Consider the following 9,027-nt stretch of genomic DNA (forward strand, 5'->3'; position numbering starts at 1 on the left):
CTACTTGTATGATATAACGTAAAGCCCACTAAAAGGCATTAGAAGGGTGTCAAGGATATTCTTCGTTACTTGCAAGGTAGCAAATATATGGGTCTGTTCGACAAAAAGAATCATGACCTAAGTCTGGTTAGATACACAAATATTGGGTATCTACCAGACCCGTATACATCGAAATCACAGACTGACTATATTTTCCTATATGGTTGAACTGCAATATCTTGGAAATCGTCAAAGTAAAATCTTATATCTACTTTGATGAACCACTTAGAAATAATAGCTTTATATGAAGCCGTACAGAAATACGCATGGCTTAGAAGAGTGATTAATGATATCCAGCAGTCATATGATTTGAACACTACCATCCACATTATTATATATATATATATATGCACAACGTAGTTCACCTCTGCATCCACCCCAGTTACGATTCCAAAAATAGTATAGCTGTGATCCATAAGATATGTCAGTTACTATAAATATATATGATCGTAACTCGGTCCCTTCTCTAGTCGTAATTATATATTTTTTGTCATGTGATCGTAACTTGTTCACCTCTATGCACAACCCCCCTGTTATGATCCCAAAGGTAGCATAGCTGTGATCCACAAGATATGTTAGTTACTATAAATATATATGGTCGTAACTCGGTAGCTTCTCTAGTCATAATTATGCACTTTTGTCATATAATCGTAACTTGTTCACCTCTATACACACCCCAGTTACGATCCTAAAAACAGTATAGTTACTACATAACTGACTTTTGTCATGTGATTGTAACTCAACTATCTATATTGTCGTAACTAACTATTTTTTTAGTCGTAACTTGGGGGTGACGCAAAGGTGATAGCAATAACAGGAGGTGGCGCAACAGTGTGTATATATATTATGTGCATAGGTGCACTATAGTTTACTATTGCTCCACGCTCCAGTTACGATCCCAAAAGCAGTATAGTTATGATGTATAAGATAGGTCAGTTACTATAAATATATATGGTTGTAACTCGGTACCTTCTCTAGTTAGTATATATTTTTATCATGTGATCATAACTTGTTCATCTCTGCGTACACCCCTAATTACGATTCTAAAAGTAGTATAATTGTAATCCACAAGATATGTCAGTTATTACAAATACATAGTTGCAACTCGGTACCTTCGCTAATCGTAATTCAGTACCTTCTCTGATTGTAATTAAGTACTTTTATCGTATGATCGAACTCGTTCACCTCTGCGCACACCCCCAGTTACAATTACAAAAGCAGTATAGTTGCGATCCACAAGATAGGTCAGTTACTACAAAGCAGTAACATGTTATAACTATTTGTACATTGGCATGAACATCCGGTGTGCAAGCAACAAGCTTCGAGCGAGATGCAGCCCTCAGCTCGCACTGTCCAACCAAAGCACATCCGACGTCATGGCCTGTGGCGAATCCGCACGAATGAGTGGCACGACATGTCATACTTGTACCGATGAAAGGCCGCGATGCAGGGTAACACAACATGGTTGGGTGAACAACAAAGCACGCGGCGCGGCGCCGAACAGGCCCACACATGGAATGGCGGTGCCACGGCCGCGCGAATCCCTCCGGGCTTGATCGGCCACAGTGGTGCAACGCAAAGTTTGTTCTGTGTCTAGACGCAAAATAGACTTGTCATGTGTGTATATATGACTTGTCGTGTGTATATATATATTTCAGAATTGGGCAAATGTATACTCTTATTTTTAAAATTTACATATCTATCTATTGCCCGTCCAACAGACAACAAGAGGCCTACCAGCGTGGACAAGACTCAATACATATAGCTCGTTTAACAGGTGACATGTGGCACACCACCGTAGCCCTTTAACTAGGTGACTCAGGCAGTAACTCCTCCTATCGCCCGTGAAAGGTTCTTATTGTCCAACGGACGAGTGACAAACATTTGTAATTTTTTAAAACAAACACATATATTTGTAAATTCTAGATTTAAAAAATATATAAATAAAAAAGTCTCCATGGTTCAGATGGAGCACTGGGAGCTGGCTGGGATGTGCGTCCGATACATTTTGTACAACTTGCTGGATTCGGTTTTATGTTTTCGAAAGCTTGGTTCGATTTTTTTTCTTTTTTGTGAAGCTTGATTAGATACTGCAAGAACACATCTTGAACGAACAATGGAGTGGAACAGGTAGAGCTGTCGGTCCTAGGCACAGGGACCGAGGCAATTCCCTCTCGTACATGAATTCGCATGTGCCGCCTTTACGTTTGCCTTAGATCATCTCTTTATACTCTCTGTCCTGCTCGCTATGGCTACATATAGCGATTCGATCAGCTCCAACCTAGCCTCACTATTTTAAGGTGTTCGCTATCTCCTTTCGATGGCTCGTTACTTCCTTCGAACGCAAACGCACTCTCTATCTCCAGAATGGACTCGCTATCTCCCAAACGGAGGAAGGACTAGCTGATGACATGTGACCTGATGTAAACAGTATTTGACAGCTCTACTATTACTTATCATCCGCTCTATTTAGAATAGTAGTATTTTGTTACTCTAAAAATTATATAATTTTTTTAATGTGTTTCATAATCCATATGTAACCTATTTTAATTGGATTAACTAAAAAACATGTGTAGAATTTAAACTAAAATTATCAAAAATGCTACTTTTATAACTTCTAACAATTATTAGGACCTCAAATAAATTCTCAAAAATCTAGAAAAATTCACTAATATTCTTATTATATAATGGACTAATTTTTAAAATTAATCCAACCCTAGCTTATATGGTGAAAAATTGAATTCCTTTGTAATGCTATATTTATATGCATTTTTATCATTTCATATGATATTCTTCTTTTAATTTAATTTAAATTTAAAAAATTCAAATATATACAAAATATAGCCATTGAAAATATAGTCGTTGCAAATATTTTTTATTTATAGGATACTAATAAAATAAGTGAGTGGAATTTAGGGGCGAGATTTAGAGAATTGGTTGAAGTGCGTAGAGAAATAGAGAGGGAATATGAGGTTTCCTATATAAAGATATATGGAGTGAGATTTAAAAGTCAATTAGAGATACTCTTACTCGATCGTAACCCTAATGAAGCCACCAAGAGTGATGCCTCGCGCTCGTGTGCAAGCAACGATGACACCTTGATCCACTTTTAGGATTTGGCATCTTTCTGGCTGTGGTTACACTTGGTCTATCTTTTATGACTAGGGATTTTGCGCCTCTCTTGTTGTGGTCTGGCACAATCCTATGCCTTTTATGAAGCTCCATCATAATAAGTTGGGTAAAGATGTCTCGAATAATATATGTGAGCTAGCTCTAAGGATAGTTACTTAGACTTTTTGTCTATGTAAAGAAAAAGTAAGGAGGAGAGATAAAAGCTAGATTACTAACTATGTAGATAGTCTACTCATTTAATCTATTGATCTTACAATCTATTGCATGTAGGTCTATATTAATATTATAGACGCTGCTACCTTTAAGTTATTGGGTATGTTGTCTATATTATCATCTATTGGTGGCATGTATTATTCTTATAAATAACATATATATATATATATATATTATTGGAGATGCTCTAACATCGCCAAAGCTGTGAGCCCATATCTTTGCAATTGAATGCTGAAGGGGGCACTAAGTAGTTTAAAAACCTTTTCTATTTTTGCAACAACCAATTGGTCCATTGGGTGGTGTACCGATTTTGTGCTCTCTTGCACCACTTTTTAATGAATCGGCATACAAAGCTTTGCGCGTTAGGAAAAAATATATTGAAGTTTATATATTCTACAATTCAGAGTTTTGGAACTTTTAGTGTAAAGTGAAAAACTTCAGGTAAAAAAATTATTTCTCAGTGGCATATATCACCCTTTTTTTCTTGATCTGAGATCGGCATACTTCACGGGATAGGTCAGAAGATGAATGAATATCTTGCCCTGGAAGGCTGGGAAGGAGTGCCACATCACGGTTCACAACACAGGCAGCTGATGTAGCTGCAGTAGTCCGTTTCAAAATGCAACCACCCAAAACAAAACCACAAACAGTATTGGATGTGAAGAAGTAACCATGAACCCTGAAATCTGGTGGATCACAACAATTCCATCATACATTCATACCTCACCTCCCCCCTCAAACCAAGATCTAGATTACTGCAATTCCCCCAAACAAAGATCTAGATTATTCTGTAATTGTCTTACAAAGGTAGTTTACTCACAACAATGATCGTTCTCTGTTCACTCGAACAACCCCTTACATTAAAGGTCTGGTACAAAATGGATACGACTGCAAACAGCGCAACTATACCGTGATTTATGCTTCGGCCATGACGCAATCAATGGCTTGTTTGCAGATTCCAGTCATGGTCGCCTCTGGTCCATATACCTGCCATGAATTTGACAACTTGTTGAGCGTAATCGGGTCATCTGCTATAGGGGTGGAGCTGGTCCCCAGCGATCTTCTTTCAGGAAAATGGCATATATGACATCTGTAAAAGAAGCATAATAGATCATACCTCAATTGGAACACCAAGTTCTGCACCTAGGGTGCGCATTTTAGCAAGCCCAGTTTGGTAGTTTGGACCACCTCTCCGAACGTAAATGTTCATCCTTGCGGCCTTCAATTTGGATTCCTGGAAGCAGATTTGGAAGCGATATAACAAACAGGGTTCATCAAGATTATAAATGGAGACAGGTGGGAGTGGTTGGGTAATGGAACAGCAATCCAACTGTGGGGTCCAACTTACCTTCTCTCTTAAAGCCCGAATAATGCCACTAAATGTAGCAGCAACATCAGTGAAGTTAGCTATACCCCCTCCAATGAGAAGAGCTCTCTTGCGGCCATCAGGATCAGCGGTGGCACACTGCACAGATCCAAAATGTCATTACTAAAATATAAAACTAATGGACAGAACAATAGGCTAAAAGGTTACTCTTCAGTCCTTACATCCAGAACTACTCTAGCATAATGCAGAACCTCTTCTTCATTGGGAGCTCCACTGTACTCCGCATAGTTTCCTAGCTCTGAAGCATATCCCAAGTCTCCAACCTGGTATGCATGAGGAACTATGAGATTATTTCGTTCCTTCAGAAATTTGTTCCACGATAGATCCAAGTTAAAAGAAGATGGTATCAAAAGGTGCAAAGTAACTTGAAGGAGGGTCTGCAAGAAAGTCAGGCTTACTGTATCAGCATATATGACACTAGCACCACCACCTGCAACCATTGTCCAAATGCGTCCTTTTGGGTTCAATACTGTGAATTTCAGAGAAGCACTTGTCTGAAAGAAGAGAAATGGTACATCAAAAAATATTATGGAGCATGCAGTACTCTGTCCAAATAATTTAATATACAACGTAGACAGTAATGATTTACAGATAGCAGACTTCAGGAGGGAATGGCAGAATGAAATATAAGTTTACATGAGCTTACCTTCTCATCTAGTTCATGGATAAAGCTTTCTGAGGGGCTGAGCACTCTTCCAAAAGGTAAGGGGAACTCAATGTTGCCCCACCTGTACATTGAAAACAACGGTCAATATGATTGCATATAAGGTAGAGAATGATCTACCTTTCGTTTAAACAAAAAGATAGATATCAGCAGTATGAAGGAGGTAATTGGAATCTTTAAGGAAGATCAAATCCTGAATCATACTTTTTGAAGTTCTTGAAAGCGGCTGTGTCATCCAGCTCTCCTCTCATGTCCAAAGGATACGCTTCACCATTTATCAAGGTGAATGGGTTCATCTCAAGAAATGAGAAATCCAAGTCTGCCGATCATAATATGATGTCAGTGAAAGCAATAATTGATAAGTGCATGCCATTGAAAAGCAAGAGTGAGGTACCTTGGAAGACAGAAAATACTCCTCTAATGAAATCACCTATTTTTGTGCGTACCTGAAATTCAGACAAAAATCTTGAGTGAGAATGAAATGGGCACAGGAAGGCTAATCAAGAACTTGAGAATTGTCAGCTGTAACAAGTTCAAATAAATGGGGGAACAATAGTGGAAGAGCTTACCTCCAATGGCAGGGTGGCAATCAACGGAGCACATGCATCAGGTGTCATTTGCTTCTCTGCAGAAATAAAGATTGTTTTAACCTTGTCCCAGTTCTCCTCAATCTCAATACCTCCACACTCTGAGAAACTAATGGTGCAACCAAGCCTTTCTGATACAATCGAAAGGTAGTACTCTTGATCATGGGGTACAAACGGCTCAACAATGAAGGTTGTAATTGGAGCTTTGCAGCCACCCATCTCGACCTAGATACACAAGCATACCCATATAGATTATAAATAGCTTTAATAATGAAGCTTGTGTTGTAAAAGAATGGCAAGATGTTAGTTCTGACACTACCTCAACTCCCAACCGCTCCTTGACAAATTGGCGAACTTGGGCAAGATCTAGGTTGAGGGCCACAAGTCCACTCTTCCCACGTTTACCAAACAGCATGTCAGGTTTCACGACCAACTTCACAGATGAGAGCCATGGCTCCTGGTTTGCAAGCTCAGTGAAATCCGTTGATTGTGTGACCTACAAATAAGCATGCTGAAAATTCAGTCAAATTGATCTTGAGGAATATATCGGAAACAGGGATGCTATAGAGAGGAAAATATAACTACTATAGAACATCAGAGCTTGAAGCATGCCAGTCAAGAGTAATCAAATTTAAGCTGAGTTTCTCCAACTGATAAACCCAGCTAATGTAAAATACTCAGCAAGGACACCTCCCAAGAGAAAACAGATAAACATGAATCACTTGTTCCTATCTGGTGATTAGAAACTAAGACAATGTTTTAGTGTTACCAGTACCAGTGAATGACACAGACCTATTTTATCACAGAAAAAAAGAACATAACCCAAACCGGAGATATTGTTACTTAAATATTTCAGATTCTAACAAAGGTTGAGATTTCAGATCATAGCAGCACTACACCTAACAAATCCATTATGGTAAAAGAGGTAACCAACTATTATGGCTCAATCATTTCCTTAAAAAAAGAAGAGGAGTTGAGCATTCCCAGCCAATTCACCATTTCACCTACTAACAATGATTTCCTACATACACTGAATAATAATATAGATCTGGATAATACACAGAAATACATACTAACAACACGATGAATCAAGTGATAAACAGATCTATAAAAAACTGTCTAAAATTTGCAATTGCCCAAGTGCATTGCATTTTGTCCCCAAGTTCCCAGCCAGATTCCTCACCAATTACCAACTACAGCAATCACGACGCATCAGATAGCTGCGAACAACCGCTTCAAAGCGGACATCTTCGCACATGGTACCCATACACAATCCGCGGTAAAGACAACAACCCACCTGAAATCTGGCACTACCAGCGATGCTCGTAGCAACCCCCCCCCCCCCCCCCCAAAAAAAGCGTAGAGGTGCAAGCTCTTTCACAGCTTCACCCTACGATCCTGAGCCGGAATCACCAACAGCTCCTCAAATTCAGCACTCCGTCCGCCCCCGCCGGACAAGCCTCCCAAGCCTGCCTCACCCCACAACTCTACAACCGATTCGACAGGCAGCAGCGTGGCGGGAGAGAAGGAGAAGCGGGGGAATGACCTGCGCGGAGAGGATCTGGAGGTCGATGCCGGCGAGGCGCTTGAGGTGCTCCCTGAGGAGGCGCTTCGAGTCGTACTCCCTGATCTTCTTCCGCGCCATCGCCGCCGCCGACCGGACCTTGGTAGAAGAAGCGAAGGGCGGGGCAGGGCAGCGAGCGAGCGAGCGGTTTTGTATACGGAGGCCCGCCCAGCTGGTTTGGTTGTGGGTAGATGCGATCTGGTAGTGGTTGTGCTTGGGTTGGTGCGGTGACATCAACACAGCTAATATCATCATCAATTATATTTCTTTCATTTAGCTTATTTTCTGATTCCTTTTCTTATTCTTATTCTTTTTATTTTTTTTATATTCAACAACTTTTTTTAATGGATTTATGAAGAAAAAAAGAGAGAATCTCATCCTGAAAAAAATAACCTTAGAGACCACTTCGTAACAGAAATCGTGAAGAGAAACCCTTAAAGCGTTAAAGGGAAAAAAAAAATCCCTTTGTGAAGAGATTCTAAGCCCTGACAGGAATCGGTTAGGGATGGTTTAAGGATATAGGTGGGATCGGTTGCGGCTAACCGTCCCTACGTTCGCACTGCCTGCTACAATTTAGAGGGCTAGCAAAACGTCTTGCTGTCAATGTGTAGAACTCGAGTGAGTTTCTTCGGCTATATTTGAGTTTGATAAAAGATTGAGCCAACGAGTCTATGATGGGCTACGGAGCTCGAATTCAGCTTGCCTAAGCTTGATAATAAAAGAAACCTCACGAAACAAGAGTTACTCCATCTGATTACAAATGTAGGTCGTTTTAGTCTCCTCAACTATTTTCTAAATATAAGTCATTCTCAAATTTCTATGCACTTTTTTCTCTTTTGTTCCCTTCTTGCTCTTGTTTAATAAATGTTATCACTCTCACAAATAAATAAATAAGGGGCAACACGGTCATTTGATCTACTTTTTTAATCCTTGTGCATAAGTCTAAAATGACCTACATTTATAATCGAAGGAGTATATTAATACAGAGAAGACAAATATTATATCAAATTAGTAGGCTTGAGATGATCTCTCCCTTCTCATCCTTACAACTTCTCTTTGGCCTTGAAGATACATAAAAAAGTTAAAGACCGTATAGACTTAACAGGGTGATAAAATTAAATAAAAATCATAATACTCATTAACTCGAGCATTATCGAGTTATTTGAGCTCAAGCTTGTGAGGATTGTGAGCATTGGTCTAGGCTCAAGTTTCGCTCCATTTGGGCAAATTTGAGAATTTAGACAACATACGTGACCGTATTTGCGAAAATAGACAACATGTCGACGTATTTGCAAATCTAGCACTCGTATTCGGTATCTCAAATACCGAAATTTGATTTTAGGAAACTGAAAATCCGAAAACACCGTATTCGGCAACTGAGGTGCCGAATACGGCACTGTGGGCCGTATTCGGCACCTCAGTTGCCGAATACACCCTGTAC

At 39.7% G+C, this 9,027-nt stretch overlaps 1 protein-coding gene across 1 annotated transcript; it reads right to left on the reverse strand.

Annotated features, from left to right (window-relative positions):
- Positions 1 to 4,041: 4,041 nt before the first annotated feature.
- LOC133905100 (ATP-citrate synthase alpha chain protein 3-like) lies at positions 4,042 to 7,801 on the reverse strand. The gene is made up of 11 exons (XM_062346808.1): positions 7,569 to 7,801; positions 6,342 to 6,518; positions 6,005 to 6,247; positions 5,830 to 5,881; positions 5,640 to 5,754; positions 5,418 to 5,499; positions 5,170 to 5,265; positions 4,933 to 5,034; positions 4,733 to 4,849; positions 4,502 to 4,618; positions 4,042 to 4,371 (listed from the first exon to the last, which is right to left on the reverse strand). The coding sequence occupies exons 1-11, from the start codon at positions 7,665 to 7,667 to the stop codon at positions 4,300 to 4,302; spliced, it is 1,272 nt and encodes a 423-aa protein (XP_062202792.1). The 5' UTR covers positions 7,668 to 7,801; the 3' UTR covers positions 4,042 to 4,299.
- Between the last annotated feature and the right edge of the window lie 1,226 nt (positions 7,802 to 9,027).

This window comes from Phragmites australis, chromosome 22, assembly GCF_958298935.1.
Source record: "Phragmites australis chromosome 22, lpPhrAust1.1, whole genome shotgun sequence".
NCBI classification, from domain to species: domain Eukaryota; kingdom Viridiplantae; phylum Streptophyta; class Magnoliopsida; order Poales; family Poaceae; genus Phragmites; species Phragmites australis.